Consider the following 19,078-nt stretch of genomic DNA (forward strand, 5'->3'; position numbering starts at 1 on the left):
AGATGGTTGCGATAAAGCAGGATGTGATTGCAATGGCTCCAAGGCCAAAGAGCCCCATTCCCCACCAAATCAATTAGCAAACACCTTCTCCCATTCTTCTCAATAGCAGCCTGTGATCGGCCATCTCTGGGACTCATTTGTTCTTGTGTAGCAATCAAAACTTAATTTACCTTATTTTAATTAAAGCTAAAAAACTCAGTAGCCTTCAATTTCTCCCATTGCTTTGCAGGGGAAAAAAAAAAAAAGCCAGGAGAATAAAGTGGCAGCCTGGAAAGAAAGGCCTTTGCAATAAACATGCGCCAGTTCTGTTGGCTTTTATTTAATATGTAGCCCTTTTCTTAAAAGAAATAATTATGTTTCAAAACCTCCTTTCCCTGTTCAGAGAGCTGCCTCTTTCCACATTAATGCTATTTGCATGCGCCATCTCCTCCTACCCTTCAATAATTTAAACCTTCATTTTTTATTCACTCAGTTGTCAGATTCATTTACATATCATATATCTATATTTAACACTGAGTTCGCTCGCTTTTTTTTTTTTTTTAAACAGGAAATAGATTTCCCTTCTAATTTAACAACATCTCGGGGAACGGCTGGCTGTGAAGAGAACATTACTTACATTTGTGTCAGTTAGCAGAGATGCTAAACTCTCATTTGATGGGAGGCCGAAACGCTGACCAGGGCTCGGCAGCCTCCCGTGGCCAAGCCCGTACCTTCGTCTTCTCCACGGGAGCTCCTCCTCTCCACGTGCACAGAGGGAAAACGACCTCGTTACCTGCCGCGGGCCAGGGGAGCACGTTGGCAGGGGATTGCTCCAGGCTTCCACTCAAATATTTGCTATGGTTTGACAACTCTGCCTTTATTAATAGCGTGATGCAATTAATGTGATTGCTGTTAACGCTTTTTATTAATCGTCGGGTTTGTTGCATGTGTGGTCGCAGGCGGGGTGGAGGGAGGCACGCCAGGAGCCTGCCCTGCAACGCCGGCTGGAGCAAGAGCATCTGCATCCCGTGAGCCGTAAAGCCCCTCGTACGGGTGCTGCTCCGGCTCCGGCTGCAGCCTCGGGGGCTCTGGGAGGGCTCACGCCTGTGGCTCCTGCCTCCGCACTCCCTCAGGGAAGGCAGCGAGAGCTCAGCCTGACCTTCAAGGGAGTTCAGCCAGATCTGGCACGGGTTCATGCACCAGCAGACGCCGGGGTGATGAGGAGGTGGCACGCAGCCAGCGGGACTGCTGACAGCCCGACTTGCCGCACGGGTGATGCTCGAGATGGATGAGCCTGGCAGCGAGCCCCTGCGTGGGGCAAGCCTCGGGAAGGCAGCTGTGTGTCTGCTGTCTGCGGGGAATTCTGCATCTGCATAGCTCGGGGGTGGCCGCCTTTCAAGGGTGTGGGGGGGGGTGTCCTTCAGCCGTCTCTGCTGTAAGTTCGCTCAGAAAACCAAGGGAAATCACCGAGTAAGAGTTCAGCTGACGTTACAGCCTCTCCATCCGGAGAGCGTCTGGCACATCCCCGCACGAGCGGTCGTGCCGGAGCTCTGGGATCAGCTGTCTCTGACGTTTCAGAGAGGGCTCTGCCTGCCACCCGCCCGCCACCACCCCAGGAACAAGGGGAGGCAATGGGGGGGGACACAAACCAGGCTGCTCCAGAAAACCAGGGAGCAAGCCCGTACGGCAGCGCCCTGCAGTGACCAGCACGATGCTGAGACCACGGTGGACGGTGGCATCCACCATGGTGAGAGTCGAGGCTGTGACAGGGACGGGGCGTTAAGCCCTGAACCCCACCATTTCCTGGCCCACCAACAGCAGCCTTTGCTTGCTGAGATAGGTGAAGAACCAAAAGCCCCTTTCTCCGTCCTGCCCAGGCTTTGCTCTTGGACCACCGTGGCCTGACCAGGACAGTATCGTGGGCCCCTTAGGAAGCATCCCTGTGGTGCTAGGATAAAAAAAAGTGTAGCAATGTCTGATCTGTCCTGTAAGCGCCCTATCATGGGAGCAAAGGGTTATGTTCCACATGGATAGGCTTAAGACCTATGGAAAATAAACAGCATTAAAGGCAATTTGAAAGACAGGACATGAATGAGAAAGGGGTAAATCAAAGAGTCGGTCACTGAGAAGAGGCTCAGATCCCCCTCCCTCATTTTCCACATTACTAGAAAAAACAGTGAACTGATATCAGACAAATGAGCCCTCTGGACCCAATTTTTCAAGTTAATGAGCTCCCCTTGCAGCTCTTCCCCAGAACGGAGACTCCCAGCACCTACCCTTTGCCACAGCCTCTAATGAGCAAAGCCACCATCATCTATCTCAATATCTGCAGAAGAGATGGCTTCCGTCTGACGCTAAGGATTTACATGCCACCCTTGGCACGAGCAGGACACAGCCTGGGTCTGCACGGAGGGACCCACAGCATCTCTGGATGGGAGCCGGCACGGCACCTCTCTAACCCAAGGACCGCATTTCGGCCGGCGGAGGGGCATCCTGCCTGGGGCAGCTCTGCAAAGGATGTCGCAGGGCCCTGGCACCGGCTGACATTTTAAAAGCCGGGATGGTTCAGTGGCGGCTGCCTTCTGGGTGAGCGCTGACGGCTTGCCTGGCAAGCCCGGTGCGTTCCTGCCTCTCCCAGGCTTCCAGCATCAACCTTCAGCTGAGTTGGTGTGTTTGCCTGGTTCAGAATAACCTCTTGTTTCAGGAGGAAATTGCTTTTCTTGCCCCCAGGAACCTCTTTGCAGTGATCATCGGGAGATTTCAAATGGACTTTAGTGTATTATTAAAATTCTCCCTTGTAATTGCCCTTTGCAAGGCTGTGGAGAGGGAGGAGCGGGAGGTGCAGGACAGGGCTCCCACACTCGCATCTCTCTTCTACTATTATGCTTAAATTAACGGGGATTTTTTTGTAAATTGAAGACTAATTTTCTCTTGGGAATAGATCATTAAATTACAGAATACTAATGAAAATTTACAGCATCCGGAGAGTGGGCAGGGGGAGGGGCAGAGGGAGCATTTTGTTGTTTTTTTCCATTTTTTTCCTGGCCCAGCTGGCTATGGCTGCAGCCAGAGGAGGGGAGCTGCCGCATCCCAAACCAGGAGCACAGGAGCTGGGAGACAAAACAGACACATCCACAGGGGCTTGGAGGACGGGACCAACAACCCCCCAGCCCACGGAGAAACGCAGGGGCTGTGCAGCGAGGCCGGAGCTGCTGTTCTGCAGACCCCGAGAAAGGTGACGGTGGGGGACGAGACCCCTCCGTCCCCTTGCCACCATGGTCAGAGCTCGGCTGCCTGCCGCCATCCTCCCTTGCGGGAGCTTTTCTTCCCCAGCCGCTGCTGCAGGCAGCGTGCCGGCAGTGCGGGGCTGCCTGTGCCGGGGGCTCCTTCGCCCCATGCCGTGCCCATCACCCCTCCCCAGGCCTGCCCTGCGGCGGCAGCAATGACCATCGCCCTGGCAACGGCGCTGGCGGGAGATGCAATGCATCACGGATTTATTAAAGAACAGCGGTTGCACTTGACGGCCGTATTTTTCCAGTCGAACTCAATTTCTTTGCAGCAATGAGGCTCAATAGACCTGGGCGTGTGGAAGCGAGGAGCTGCCTTTTGGGGAGGGGACACTTGGGAGCGTTATGTCTGGGGGGCTCAGAGTGAGGAAATGCAGATTTCTTTATTGCTTTGATCATACATAATTTAAATATTCAAACTACTCTGGAATTCATTGAATTATACATGAATTGCACAGGCAGCATTTTTGTAACTCCTGAAAGGCATTATTTTTTTTTTTCTCTCCCTCAAAACCTTGTCTAACCTTAATTTATTTTTTTATTTAATTTTTTAAAATCCAAATCAGTCGCATCCCAAATCACCTTGAGGACGGCGCCCACGCCAGCCCGTAATTCCACCGAATTAATGAGTGATTTGGTGATCACGGTTTGCTGTTGGCTGTAACTAATGTATTTTATAGCAGTGTTTAGGGTCAGTCTAGCACAGTGAGAAAGCTCCTCTGAGCCTTACCTCCCCATTGGGGTGCTCCAGCACCGGCCAGGGCAGCAGCCACTGCGGGTCCCCCTCCAGCAGCGGGGCTGCCCCCCGAGCGTGCCCTGGCTCTCTGACCCCCCTTTGGGTTTGTTTTGGGACACAAAGCTCGTGGAGCTGCTTGTGCAAGAGGCTGAGCACCAGGGCTGAGTATTCAAGGTGGTGCTGAGGCCCTGCCCTGGCCGGCGAGGCCACAGAGCAGACCCCAAACCAAAGGAGGTTCTCTCCCAGCCAGTGACCACAAAAGCAAAACTCCTCCCGTTCCGGGAGCCAGAGCCAAAGCTGGGTGAAGTAATCCCAGGGCTGGGCATGGATTAATTTCTGCCTGTACCAATAGGAAAAACATGGCTGTCTAAAAGTAATCGATGCCAGAAGCATTTAAGATGGACTTACAGGGGTGCTGTGGCTCTGGTTGGTTCTTCACGCTGCACCGAGAGCCAGGAACGGATCCAAAATTATGCCACTGCCCTCGCTGCCGTGCCCAGCCAGCGCCTGCCCTGCGCTCACTGCCACCCGCACTGCCAGCCGCTGCCTCCACCATCACGGCTGCAGCAGAGCCTTTTGCTGGGCAGGGAGGTGAAAATGCAGCCCCACTGTCACAGGCTCGGGGAAAGGAGAGACTCCGGGACAATGGAGCGACCGAGCCTCCCTGGACACACCATCCCTCCTTCCTGGTCCCATTTTTCATGGCATTTTAAACCAGGAGCGTGGGATGTGCTGCGTGCATCTGGCCCTCAGATGGCAGCTTGTATCTGTTAGCTAGCCAAGCGGCCAGATGTTTCGGGGAGGGAAGGAACACCACCAGATGTTGCTCTGCAGATTGCTGTGAACATGCTGCACGGTTGACAACACAGGCACAGCAGAGCCATGAGTGCCACTGACAGGCAGCCAGTTGCCTTCAACAGGCAGGGAGGGATGCGGGGCTGGGAAAGCTCCAGGGTCCCGCCAGCAGCCGGGTCGCAGCCTGCTGCCTCTCCTCCAGCCCAGAGCTGGATCCACTCACGTGGAGAAAGCAGTGCTGCTCTGAAAACCGTCCAGGTCTGGTGAGAACTAGGACTACAGAGAGCTTTTCCTCTTTCCCAGGAGGTGCCAACAAGCAAATGCTGGACCAGACATTGGTTTTTCTTTTGCCCTTTGTTTTACTTTCACAGGTCCCACCTGGTCCATTGCATCGCTGTGCAGCTGCTGCCCGGGAGAGTCTCACGGGAAGTGGCTACAGGTCCTGTTCAGCTGGGACTGAACTGGGACGTGTATTTGGTGGCTAGGAAAACACAAGGTATACAGCACAACGAGCCAAAACCTGCCCTGCCTCTACTAAGGTTTAAGACACGTTGATTAAAGCCTGAATGAGAAACACTTTCCTTCCCGGACTGGACTGTGAGCACGCCTTCTTGTTTCCATCAGACCCATTAACGAACCTCCCAGGCAGGGATGAAGCCAGGCAGCATTTCTGTGTCACACAGGATCCTCGTTTCCAGGGAGAACATTTTCCAGCCCCAGAAAGCTCCCTGGGGAGAAAGTGAGAGCCTGGAAGAGAAGCAGGGATACGCACAGCCCTGTTTGCAGTCTCTCCCTAGTTAGCTCACTCTTCATTATCCTTCTCTACCCTTTTAATTTCTCTCTAAACTCAACCAGCTATTGCTGTTCAAACTGAAATAATTAATTGGAACAAAATTGCCACTGTAGGAGAAAAGAATGATTAAACCCATCCAGCGGACAATGGGGCAATCATAGCCTAAGCATCTAATTACAGGGTTAGAGAGTGTGGATGCAGGGATAATAACAGAGCCTTTTGTAAACTGTGTGGCTGGATGAGCTGGGAGGAGGGTCTGTGCTTGACTTCACTCCAGGTTTAGTGCATGATTCCTGGAGTAAAGATACAAATGCAAGAATAAAACATCATTAGGGAGTGAATACCCACAAAGGTCTGCTGGAGAAACAAGAGCAGCAGGAAGCACAAACACCTCCCCGTGCAGCTCCATGTCTGCCGTACGCATGGGAGTTACTCAAGGTGTGAGCCATTGCGGGATGCCCGGGGAGATCAGTCACCGAGACTCTTATTTGTAGGAGCACAAATAATGGTGTCTTTAACTGAGTAAATTATTAAAGCACATTGCACACCTGTGTGCATACATGTATCCTTGTACAGAGGGTCACTCATTAAGAGATGCCACCAGGAATCACACAGTCAGGAGGTCCAGATGGAGCACAGCAGCCCAGCGAGCCCACGATCATCACCAGGGCTTGTGCCAAAAGGCATGCACTCTCCAAAACCTGGAGGCATCCCCCACAATTGCACAATTGCTCTGTGAGAGCCAACAGCAGGAGATGGGGGTTTGCCCTCCCTGGTAACACAGCCCGAGCACTTCTGGATGCATCCCTACGATCCCGTTGGGTGACAGCGAGGAGAAGCATCGCCAGCAAGACTTTCCCAAGCAGGTTTTCCTTTCTTCATTTACGGCTTTTGTAAACATTTGCATCCTGCCTGGTTTGGACACCACCAGTAAAGACTCATATTCCTACTGATACCATATCCTGCTGTTCAGTAAGCGTGGTTTGGGTGAACCAGGACCAGCAAGGCACGTCTCAGCCAGAGGTAGGGCAAAGCAGGACCACGGCAGCTGGAGATGCTCTAACACATGAAGATAGTGAGAAACAAACAAGTGCTCTGGGATTTTCTCTGCTGTCTCTGCAGGAAAGGGTGCTTATTGGTATGGGAGACCCCCCTGCAGAGCAGCTGGACAAGTACCGGGGTGGGGAAAAGGTTAGCGTTGTAATGGGACTGCCACGGCTTTACAGACAAGGAACAAACAGAGCTGCAAAAGAAGGGAACAGGAACACCTGCAATATCGCATGGGTGATGGGATGCACACGTGAGTCCTGGCCTGCAGGCACACCCGAGCCCTGCGCTCTTCCCGACATCCCCACGTTGTACAGCTCTGTGCTGAACCCAGCGCATCAGCTGCGGAGCGGAGGTCACCTCCTCCCGCCCCTGCTGAAACATGGGGCGACGGAGAGTTCAACAAGCCACCTTGCTGGCCCGAAGTAAATGCCACCAACCATCTCGAGATGGTCAAAGCAGCAGGAAAACCAAAGTGAAATCCTTTGTTTGGAGTTGCTGTGCCCTGCCAGGCTCCCATGGGAGCTCAGTGACCACCGTGGCTCCCCCTCCCTGCACTCCTTCCTGCCCTCCCCACTCACATTAAAACACATTTAGCAGCCAATCAGGGACCTGTGACTTCCCTTAATAAAGACATTTTTCATCTCCCCAATCTCAATGAGAGCGAGTTTAAAGTGGTGTGAAATTGCAAACGGTCACGGTGCGCTAGTGGCGGAGGCTTCCCCAGGTATCCCAGCAAATGGAGTTCCAGCTGCCCAAAGCATATAAATCTTGAGCAACTCTGAGTCACTTTGAGTAATAGTTCATTTTCTGATTTATTTTTGACTGTGACCGGAGCTTCTAAAAGGCATTTTCAGTGATGGGCTTGTCCCAGGGGTAGGGGGGTCAGTCCCAAGTAATAAATGTAGAATAAAGGAGGCTCCTCCCTGGCTTATGGATGAATCCCTGGGGCAGAACCATCTCAGGAAGGTTTCACTTCATGCTGAGTTCCCTGCTGCCTTCCAGGCAGAGCTGGGGGATCATCTTCACCACAACCCAAGCACCGTGCTCTGACACAGGGCAGGGCACACACGTCCATCCAAACACAGCACAGGTCCCTCAGCCGGGGAAGGGCTCCCGGTTGCACTACTTCCCTCCTGGTGAGTCCAGGCGTCAGGGAAGAGGTGTAGGGCTCAGAAACACAGCACAAGCTACTTCAGAGACCTGATGAGAAACACAAATGCTGCTTTTCTCTGCAGACGACGCTGTGCCCCTAATTGGGAGAGGCTCTTGCTGCTGCGGATGGTGCCCTTGGGGGTTTCCTCTGCACCCCACGGCCGCTTCCATGTGGGCCAGCACAGCCCCGCTTCCCGTGCGTGGGGCAGGGCTCTCACCTCGGGGCTCAGTCCCGCTTGCACCGGCCACCCCGGCCAGAAGGAATAGGGAAGCCCCCGGGGCCACGCTGCTGATGGAAACCCCCGGAGTGGTGCAGCCCCGAGCAGCCGCGGGCACCGAGAGCCCAGGGCTGCGGCACCACCATCGCCTGCGCCTGCCCTTGGCTGCTGGAGAGGGGGGATTCACACTCCTCATAGCTCCAGCACAAACAAATAAATACACAGCAGGACCTGAAGAGAGAGCTCGTCGGTAATGAGCCTGGCTACTGTGTCCCAGCCTGCCCTCATTGTGCCTAATTTATAGCTGACTCTGCTCCATTTCCCCGCCGTGCCGGTGGGCTGTCGCGTTGCTGCTGGGGCAGCTGCCGGTAGCTGCGGCATGGTGCCACCGCATTTCTCCCGGGCTTCCCTGCCCCTGTATGGAGGGGACGGGTGCGGCGGCTGCAGCGTGGGACCAGCACAGGCAGCTTTCGGCGGTGCTAGGCGATCCCACCATCCCACGCCTGCTACGCCTTCGCTGCCATCTCATTACAGCCACACTTAGGTATGTTCCTGCACGCCAGCGCACACGATAGCAAACCTTTCCTAGGATGCAAAAAATGCGGGCACTGTTCCCAGAGCTGCTGGTAGGGTCTCTTCCCATCTCCCACGTGGGATCAGTGATCCCAGCTAATGCACAGTTTTGCCAGCACAAGAGCGGCTGTGTGGGGCTGGGAAGCATGGGGAGCCCGAGCCTGATGGCACAGTCGGAATGATGGCTGCAGGGAGCTGCAGACGGACAGCGCTTCTGGAGATCCATAACAGTGATCTGGCAGGGATTGCACGCGTCAGGCTGGGTGCCAACTGCAACCATTGGCTTAATTAAATCAAGGTCCTGCACAGCCAAACAGCCGCAGCTGACCCGTTGTGTCTGTGCCGCTCTCTGCCTTTGTATGAAACTGTGCAGCAAAACATCCCCTTGCTGCCGCTTCAGTTCCGAGCCAGCCCACGGCAGGGCCCTGCCGCTCTCCTGCACAGGGCAGCCGGCTGGGGACGCAGCAACCGGGGGCTCTGCCTCCCCCAGGGTCCACCAAAGCACTGCGAAAGCTTTGGGTTACACCCCAGGGTGCAAGAAGAGCACTCTGGAAATATCAGAAACCTTAACGGGATGACATACCTGCTTCCCTCTGCAGGCAGGGATGCAAGGGGACCACCTGGAGCAGCTTCTGCCCACCTTAATTTCACTGGCTTTGATCCTGCACCCTGCCAGCTCGCTGTCCTCTGTCCCCCAAGGCACGCAAATCACCCCCTTCCAGCGAGACAGTAAAACCACGCAGAAATGGGCTCCCCCAGCACTGACAACTGCCCTGAGCCCCAGGCTGGGTGCTTGCAGGCCCCCCGGTCAATGGAGCTGCAATTCAGCCCTTGCCTCTGCAGGAAGGGCTCCCAGATGCTCTCAGAGGGGTTAGTGAGGCTCCAGAGGAGCCAAAACTACCCTCCCTCAGTTCCTGCCGTTCCCACTGAAGGAATAACTTGATGTGAAAATTGCAACTCAAGATCTTGAAGCATCACTGGGAGGACAGGACAATACCCCATCACCGACATGATTGTTTGTGTGACTGCCAGGGCTAAATCATGTGAAAAAGCAAAGAAACAAACCCTTGCAATCAAACTCGTGACAAGAAGGAAAAAAATGGCCAGAGTAAAATCAATGTACATGCAATCAAGCAGCAACCATTCAGGAAGAAAAAGCAGCTGCCTTACTGTTCAAAGTCTTCTTGCACCAGAGGGTGGAAGGCCTCTTCTTGGCACTTAAAGGACGATGACTCTTCTTTGACCTTTAAGGAAACAAAAGACAGAAGAGGATTCAGCTCCGCTGTGATGCCAGGACCAGAGCTCTGAGAGCGAGAGGCAGAAAACAAGGCACAGGTTCCTCTTGCCCCGTGGGAAGCCCAGCAGAGCTCAGCTCCAGCCGGGCAGCGCTGCGCTTTGCAGAGGTTTGGTGATGCTGAGCTGGGGAACCGCGGGCTTCCCAGGTCCCGGTGCCGGCTATGACACGGCAAGGGACACAGTTTGCTGGCTGGCAGGGAGGATGCCGAGCAAATGCGCCCAGTGAGCTGGGGAGGCTGCTGCTTTTGTCAAAAATCTGTGTTTCTGTGAATATTTTCTCACTGCAGCAAAGCTGCAAACACTTTGTCCTGTCTTCTCACTGTGCAGACCGACAACAGCTTGTCACGATATTGCCTGTGACAGGTTAAAACCACACTGTGAACCCGAGCCCTGCAGGTGTTTTAGGCCAGCGCCGTGGGACCACACTTGGCATGGTTTAGCTCTCATACTTTGAGCTTGTAAAAGGAAAATAAAAATGAGTTACAGGAACGACTTCATTGATACACTTTTCAAGAAGTTCCGTGAGAGCAGACGAGTCTCTGTGGTTTATTTTAAGTGTAATTCATCCTTGCAGTGCTAAAAGTGAGGCCAGCGTGGTGCTGGGCTCCGCGACGCCAGCGGGATCCAGCCCGGGCGGTGTGATCCTGACTGCCCCCGCGTGCGGTTGGGTGCGGGCAGCCCCGGGCAGGATTCCCACGGGGGCCCCTCTGGCCCGTTCAGCATCTCCCTGCTCGTCCTGCCACCGCTAAGGGTTTGCCTGGTCCCCGGGAGCTGACGCTGCAGCCTGGCAGCCCGCTCTGGCAGCATCTCAGGGGCCAGCCGCGGCCAGGAGAGCCCCGGCAGCGGCCGTCCCTCCCCGGGACCAACCGCCCTGCGACCGTGGCCGGAGGCAGCCCCGCTTTCCTCTCCCCCGCTGCCTCATGGCTCCCTGGCATGCGAAGTGCAGCGTATGGAATTGTATTTTTCCCCTGAACGCTCTGGAAGAGAAGGAACGAGACCGAGCCCAAGCTACAGATTTTGCTGCCTGCTCTCTGAGCCAGCCACCTCCATCCAAGAACAAACACAGCAACAGAACAGGCCTGCAACTGTAATATATACAGCCTAATTAATCACATTACTCATGAAAATATATTGGTATAATTAATAACACAAGGCATCTATATTGGCCTCTGTGGCGCAGCAAATTATGAGGCAGTAATACTTGGACGTGTTGACCTGGATTTCATACATAATCCATCAAGCCGTTCCCGCCAGATCGGGTCTCCAGAGACACGAACAATACAAAAATGATAATTAAACAAAAGCAAGATGGACAGCAATAGTGTCACATTAATCACTCCCAATATTGCAGGGAAGGGATGGGACACCCTGATTTTGTTGTCCTGCGTATTCTTACACTTTTCTCTGTGAAGGTTTTGGTATTTTAATAGGCCTAGAAGGGGCTCTATTGCTGCTCATTACTTGTAAGAACAGATTACGGTTTGGTGAGTGAAAGCATATTGCAGTGTCGTTATCCAGGAGCAGCAGGGAGGAGAGGCTGCAGCTTCCCGCAAGGATTCAGGGAATGGGTGACACGTAGGGACAGGGCGGCCACCGGTGAGGGCAATCCTTAAAGCAAAGGGAAGAGAGACCAGCTCAGGGAGAGAAGGGAGAGCAAAGCGCTGGGTTAAGGGAGGAAGGAGGCAGACAGACGTGAGTCCTCAGGGTCTGTGCCAGAGCCAGAGGTATTCCCTAAGTCACCAGGGGTGAGCCACGAGAGGAGTGACTGCATGCCACCCGAAATTGCAGGTAATGCAAGGCAACGCGCAGGACTAGTTAAACCCAGCCCTCCTCCTCGGATGCCGTCGTGCTGCCCATGAGTGCAGCCTGGCCAGCGCGCTGTGACTGCAGAGGGGAAAATCCAGCCACTGCAGCTGGGAAGCTTTGTAAAAGGGACGACAGCGGTCAAAGGGAAAGAAAAGAAGATGCTGAGGGAAGGCCAGTGAGCACCCCTTGGAGCAGCAGCGCAGACGGACCGTGTCCTGCACAGGAGGGTGCTGCGGGGCAGGGACGGGCAGGGATGGGCAGCAGGAGCGATGCGAGGCTGGGGAAAGCACCCGGGTGAGGGCTGGAGGTCCGTGTGTGCCTGATGGGGAGGTGACAGGGACAAGCCAGGGCAGAGACGCACAGCAAAGCACAGCGGAGGCGGCCGGAGGAGCTCTCCATTGACCCTCTCCTGGCAAAGGGGACGCAGGGTTTCCTGCTAACCCCACCGAAGGGCAGGGGGCTCCTCCCAGCACACAGCTCACCCCATGCATCTTATTCCCCACTCCCACATCAAACGTATTTACGCAACCGGACTCCATCACCGATGCTGCAAGTGCCACCTGAAGTCCTCGTTACAGACACACATATTCCCTATTAATGTAATTTCCCCCATCCTGCTGCAAACGAGCCATCCCCGTCGAGGCGCTCCCAGCCACGGTGATGCCACCCGCCAGCCGGAGCTGACTCCTGCCCTGTGCCCGCGTGTGGACCAAGAAGGGTGAACACCGAAATAAAGCCACCCCTGGTACCAGAAGAGGAGCAGGGCTGAGCAGAGTCCTGCTTCAGTGGCTGGAAACAGTTAGTAATTACGAGAGTAATGCAGGGAGGGATGCGAGCCCCTGCTGAGCCACAGGGGCTGTTCGTCAGGCCAATCTGTTTGACCGCCTTGTACCGACTTTCACTGATGGCTTCGGTTCAACAGCAGCACAGCAGCCAGGATAATACATGCCTGGGAATGGGAAAAGTGCTGGGGGGAATCCTCGTGCCCTGACATAACCATGGTATTTTGAAAGTAGCACGTGTTAACAACAGTCTTGAACAGTTAGATTCAGCTTTTTACAATTATCTCATAAATTGTAGCTAATTTATGCTCTCTAAACCCAGAGAAATAAGCAGCATGGCCTGCTGGAGGACTGGAGCATGGGAAAGCTCCGCAGCTGCCCAAGGCCACAGAAGGAGGTCGTCTCAAGAGTCGTTCAAGTGGAGCCTGAATTCAAACCCCATCATCATCTTGATCTTTCACATGTGTCTTTCCTGGCCTCCCATCGGCCTTGCAACACTTTCGCTCTGCCAGGAAATTACCTGCCGGGGTGAAGTTTGCACCCAAAGCTGCATCGCAGCGGTAAGCGCTGCAGAACAGACCCGATGCTGCCCTGAGCTCCCACCTGCAGCCCGCTGCATCGGCAGCCGCGGGGCACACAGGCCACTGGTGCTGCTCGGGGACCGCAGGGCTCTGTCCGCTTGACGCCTGCTCCCGGCACAGCCGCGGTCGTGCTTTATCCAAAAGGAATTGGATTTCAGCCATGCTGCACCTGGTACCATAGCTTACCACAACAGGTTTCGAGAGCTGAATGCATCTCCTTTGGAGAGGTCCTCAAACACATTTCTTTGACTTTATATTTCATTACTGTTATCAGTTCTTGAAAGACAAATGCATGTTCAGAAGGAACCCTTTGATGAGAGGTATTGGATAAGGTATGAGGGATGGAGCTGGCTATTAAGTGAATCTGGATTTAGTATCCCATTAGTGAGATTGTATTTAGCAGTGGTAAGTAAAAGGTTTGTGGGAGAGACAAAAAAATTTTCAATAAAAAAAGGGAAACCTCTAGTCAAAACAAAACAAAAAATAATGAGTTTGCTTAATTCAAGTATGACAGCAAGGAGGTCTGCATTTGCAGGATGGAGAGTTAGTACATGGTCCCCCAAGGCTATACCTCGGCTTGGGAGGGCTCCCATCAAAGCTTCACCTACTAAATTAGTTTAATCATGTCTGTCATTAGTCATCTTTTTTCGAGCCCTCATTTGGAGGCCATTTAAAGGGGATTAGAGAAAAATCTCCTCTCTTTATTCCCATACAATAGTGATTAACTCTCAGGACTCAGAAGGCATTTTCATATTGATGGAAAGAAGCAAAATGAACTCATAACCACAAAAGCCAGCGCCCTCCACCACGAACCAGGACTCAAAGCCAGCATTAGAGGAGGAATTATTGGGATGACACCTGGGGTGCTAATTGATACACAGGGGAGCCACCAGTACAGAGTTGAAGATAGAGGGCTCGGAGGAGTGCCGGTGCAGTTCAGCACGACTGTAAATGATGTCAGGCAAGACCTGCGCTCTGGCAGGGCAGCCGTGCCAGGCAGCTGCTTTCCCAGCTGGCTGGTGCCCACCTGGCCCCCGCACCCAGCCCCGACTCACGCCGGGGGGAGAGTTTGGGGAAATGCCCGGCTGTCCTCTGGAAAGGGCCACCACGGCATCACCCGCTTCCAGTAGCTGCCTGCTCAGCCCTTTGCTGCCTGTTTGAGCACCTGCGCTTGTGCGGGGGTGTGCATGGATGAAAACTGTTCTTGCTGGAAAGCCAAAAAGACAGTAAACACATTTTTTCAAAAAAATCTGATATACAGAAAGATATGCAAAAATATAATTCAGGATGAATCTGACTGCAGGTATTCTAAAATCCATCAAACACTTTGAATTACACAGAGGAAAGCCTTTTACTGGAGATGCAGTTTGTGTTTTTCCAACAAGTGGGAAGTTCTGCAAAGGAATCCTTTCCCTGAGGAGGGACTCGTCTCCCCAAAGGCCCCCGCCAGCAGGGAGGGCACTGAGCAAATATTTTCTAACAACACAAACCAATACAACGCAACCCGTAACAAAATGTTCAGAAGCAAATCAGGTGCTCGGAAAGCCAGCAGGCCATCAGGACATGGACACTACGAGCCAGGGCAAGAGGCATCTTACCCAGGCTGGTTCCTTTTCTCGCCCTTTGGTTCTGCTGTGGCAGCACACGTGCGTGGTTGAGCTGTGCCAGCAGGCAGCTGCCCGCTGCGGTCCCGCGCCCTGCTCGCCAGCTCTCCTCGCTGCCCGCATCAACCATTCCTGCCCTGCAAAGCCAACCCGGCTCTGCCTGCACCTGACCGATCCGAGCCCGGCGGCATCCCTGCTGCCCAGAGCTGGGCTCTCCTACCTCCTCCCTTTAACCAAAGAAACACCGCTGACACAAACAGCCTTTAACATTATTTACAGAACCTCTGTCATAAAGAGTGTTTGCCCCTTTGCCCCTTGCCATGGTGCTCTCGGGACCCCCCAGGCCCCAGCTGAGCTTGTGCCGGCATCTCCAGCACGGCAGAGCCCCGGCTGCGGAGCAGCAATCCCTTCCTCCGGCGGAGAGGAATGTGCAGCGCTGCAAGCAGCCCTGCACACAGAAGGGACCCTTGTTTAGAAAGCTCATTAATCTTTAACAGAGCGTTTGGGTTAATTTGAAAGGTTACTCACCCGTCAGTGTGAAGGGATCCCAATGGGAACACTCCTCCAGCGAGCACCGCAGCCTTCGTGGGGAAGAGAGATGGGCAAATGAAACCCTCTTACAAGAGTACGGTGCCACTTGCATCCTTTGCCCTGAAGCGGGGAGCGGCCGGCAGCGTGCCCGGCACACCGGGCAGGGGAGCATCCTGCTGCCCCGCAGCCAGACCCCGCCAGACTGAGAGAAAACACCCCCGGCTTTCGTTACCTCCTCCCGGGGCGGGATACTGACCTTGCCTTGGCTCCGCTCCAGCGGCAAGCGAGCACGGGGCCCTCGGCGTAGCGCAGGACAAGGGGCGCATGGTGGGGGACACGGAGGCGACGGCGGCTCGCTCAGCGATGCTGCCGCCGGCTCTTCCCCACGAGCGAGCAGCCGGCGACGGCAACGGGGCTCCCCGGCGGCACCGCGGCTCCCCAGGCTGCCGGCAGCAGCTCTGCCGGCTTTCTGCCTGCGCTAGCCCTCACCATCACGCAGCCCGGCCGTCCTGGCACGCTGCGGTGGCCGCTCGCTAAACATATCTTAAATAAAAGCGACCGCCCGTGCCTGCGTTTGAGCTGCTTTTCTGACTTGGGCGATGGCTCCGGTTTTGGATTTAGCATCTACTGAGGCAAGTCCTCGGTGCATTCTGTGTTAAATAACTAAGGTTAATTTGATTTGATGCACCACTTCATTATCATAAACAGCTCACAGTATGTCAGTCCTCTGTAATTACAGTTTCCTACAGCCAGCATCTTGTTCATTTTCCGTCATTGATGGTGCTTCCCTATGATCACCTCACAGCTAAGCACTTCTGCCTGAACTTCCCCAAACAGTAATTAGGTGTCATTTATTTTGTAGCTGACGGTTATACTAATTTACAAAAATAGGGGCGAGGATATTAAATTTACTTTTCGTTACAGCCACATTTGCCTCTGATTGGGATGAGGCTGCATGTGCAGGAGGGCAGGTGGGGAGGAGAAGGGACGTTCGGAGACAAAGATGCTCCTGGCGAGGGGATGCTGCGACCGGGGGCTCCCAGGCTTTGCTGCTGGCACGTGGGCACCCAACAGCCCCGGGGAGCCCCGGCACCGGAGGGTCAGGCTCAGCAGTCCCTGCAGAGAAGCAGAGGGCAAGCACGGTGCCAATCACCGCACCGGGGCTGGTGGGCTCCCAGGCGGGATTTCTGCCAACTCGGTGAAGCGGCGCGGCTCCTGCCCACGCTCCCAGCTGCCAGGGAGGGAGGTCCTTTGCCACCAACAACGGCACGAGAGCGAGTGCAGAGCACAGCCAGCATGCCAGCACGTAGCAAATTAAATATGCAAAGCCACAATCAATGCCCTTCTCCCGCTTGGCCCCTTTTGGCCACCGGTCCCTTTTCCAAGGCGGGCACTGCCAGACCGATGGCAGCAGCACCCGCCTGTCAGCGGGCACTCACAGGGGATTTCATTTCCCCCAAACATCACAGTCCTGTGAACGAACCTGCCACCCTGCTGTCCCTCACTGGCATCCCCATGGACCCCTGGCCGTGGGCCCTTCCTCTCCCGGCTAATTTGGATATCGGCCCCTGACCACGGCACCTTGCGAGGAGCATCTCCCTCAGAGGCAGCACTGGGCAGGCAAAACGGCATTTTCCATTGAAGCCCCCGTCCCTGGGGAGGTCATGGTGCTGCAGTACGCGCTGCTCCCAGTGCAGAAACCCGGGACCACCAGCCTCCTGTGTTCACGGCTGCGCAGTGACCACGCTCGGGGGCACCCCAAAACTCCTCCAGCCGCTTCCCCAGCTGTGGCAGCTGCGGTCACTCAGCCCTGCACCAAAGCCTTCATCCCAGCAAGACTTCCCAGCCAGCTCTGCTCTGCACTGACCCACATCCCAGGCAGGCACAGAGCCAGCCGGGGGCATGGGAGCCTCCTCAGGGCTGGGGTCTGCTGTCGAACACCAGTGGCCCCTGCACCCCTAATGCAGCACCTCCAGCACTAACGACTGCAGCGGTAATTGCATGAGATGGTTTGGCACTGGGCCCAGCCACGTGGAGCCGGCACACAGCAGTGGGATGTTTGACCACGATGATGTTTTACAGGCAACACAGTTCAGTTTAGTTATTGCACCCTCACTGCAGCATGAGCCTTCCTGAGACACGACGATTTATGCCGGCGTGTGCCAGGGGTGAATCAGCCGCTCGCCTCCGTTTGGGTGCCTGCAGCAGTGACCCCACGTAGATAGAAAAGCCAGGGCTGAAGCCAGCTGGTGTTTTACATGGTATTAAAAAGCCATCCCAGATAAGGGACGTGAAGCGCTGTGGCGTGACCCCACAGCAGGGTCAGGGTTGCCACCGCTGAGAGCGGCTATAGGCGGGTGGTCGTCCTCCCCCTCGGCTGCATCTTCCCATCAGAGTAAAGAAACAGCTGGGAGCCAGTGATGAGGATGGGCACTCCAGCCTCCCACTGCGAGCCCTGCGCTGCTGGAGCGGGGAACAGATCTGCCTGTGCAGCCGGGGGGGACTGCTGATCTGCCCTCCACAACGGGGGTGTTTCCTCATTGTCTCAAATTTAATTACATCCTCGTACCGGAGGTGCAATGCTGGAGATGTTTGCCACTGATTTTATTTGACAAATGACTCTGCTGTTTGGCGTCTTCCCTATTTGCAGCTACAGCAAGAAGACCACGTTGGCCCACCCAGCAGACATAGCAAAGTGGTTGCTGGGACAAGTCCTGCAGCACCATGCGGTCAAAACATCGGCCTGCTGGGACACAGGGGAGTTTTGTTAAGCTAAAATTAACAGCGCAGAAAAAGTTAAAAACAGCAGACTATGGCTATGGGTAGGGTTGCAGATGCCATGAACTGTCTGACCCCCACAATTGCAAAGGTTAGAAACCTTAATGGTAAAGCAGCAGCCCTCTCCTGGGCTGAGTAAAGCTGCTCCCAGTGGCAGCACTGGAAAGTAGTGCACAGCACGCAACAGGAATATCCAGTATAAAAGAGGAATACCCAGTACACAAGAAGAATGCTCAGTACATAAGAGGAAAACCCAGCACACGAGAGGAAGACCCTGGGAGAGCCCTGGCCCCCGGCTGGGCTCCAGCTGCTCCTGCTGCCTGGGATAGCTGGCGGCAGTGGCCGCGGAACCATCCCTGGTGGCCTGGCTGCAGCGGGTGGGTTCCCACGAAGCCGCCCCCCAGCCTGGCCACCCACCACCGCTCCCCTGTGCTGGGCACCGCCGCAAGCTCCATCCCTCCACACCGAGCCGTGCTCCGCGGCAGGATGCTCTGCACGGAGCTCACCGGAGAGCAAACAAAGAGCTCACCCAGCAAAAGTCGCTCTCGGTTATAAGTTCTGGGTTTTTTAAATTGAAATATCCACGGAGCTGAACTGGTGGCGTTTGCACTGACTGCAGAATTAGCAGGGCGCTAGACTGTAACAATATAAAATATATATTGTTAAAAGCCACTTAAGACTTTCTCTGGAAGGGTTTGCTGAACCTTTGAACAAGAGCCCAGGGGACAGCCCTTTATTACCACTGTGACCAGGTCAATTACTCTAGAACTGAGCAAATTATTTATGAGGTGGTCGGCCTATTAAAACATTAACACATCCATCACTTAGATGCTGATCTGGCTCCTGTCTTTATTGCACTGGTGCTGGGCTTGGGAATTTACTGGCATTTTATTTGGTTCAGAGCTACATTTACAAGAAAAAAAAAAAAAACCCAAACCCACAGCTCTTACTTTCACAGAGCCTGAGTTACAGAGGGACCCTCTGGCTCCTCCAAACTCATGTAAATTATTTTTCATTTTGCTTTTTGTCTTTGTTCCTGTTGCCTTGTTGCATGGCCTAAACAAAGGCACAAATTGCAGGTCTTTAATTTGCAGAGATACTTCAGAGCGTCAAAAAT

The 19,078-nt window shown here is 54.4% G+C and overlaps 1 protein-coding gene across 3 annotated transcripts in view; it reads right to left on the reverse strand.

Moving 5' to 3' along the window:
- Positions 1-19,078, reverse strand: part of TNRC6A (trinucleotide repeat containing adaptor 6A) — a 105,487-nt gene that overhangs the window by 68,557 nt on the left and 17,852 nt on the right. For all 3 annotated transcript variants that reach the window (XM_030001326.2, XM_030001325.2, XM_030001329.2), the window contains one exon: positions 9,754-9,827. In XM_030001326.2, coding sequence (XP_029857186.1) covers positions 9,754-9,827 — 74 coding nt within the window. The remainder of the gene's footprint in view (positions 1-9,753; positions 9,828-19,078) is intronic.

This window comes from Aquila chrysaetos, chromosome 25 (assembly GCF_900496995.4).
Source record: "Aquila chrysaetos chrysaetos chromosome 25, bAquChr1.4, whole genome shotgun sequence".
NCBI classification, from domain to species: Eukaryota; Metazoa; Chordata; class Aves; order Accipitriformes; family Accipitridae; genus Aquila; species Aquila chrysaetos.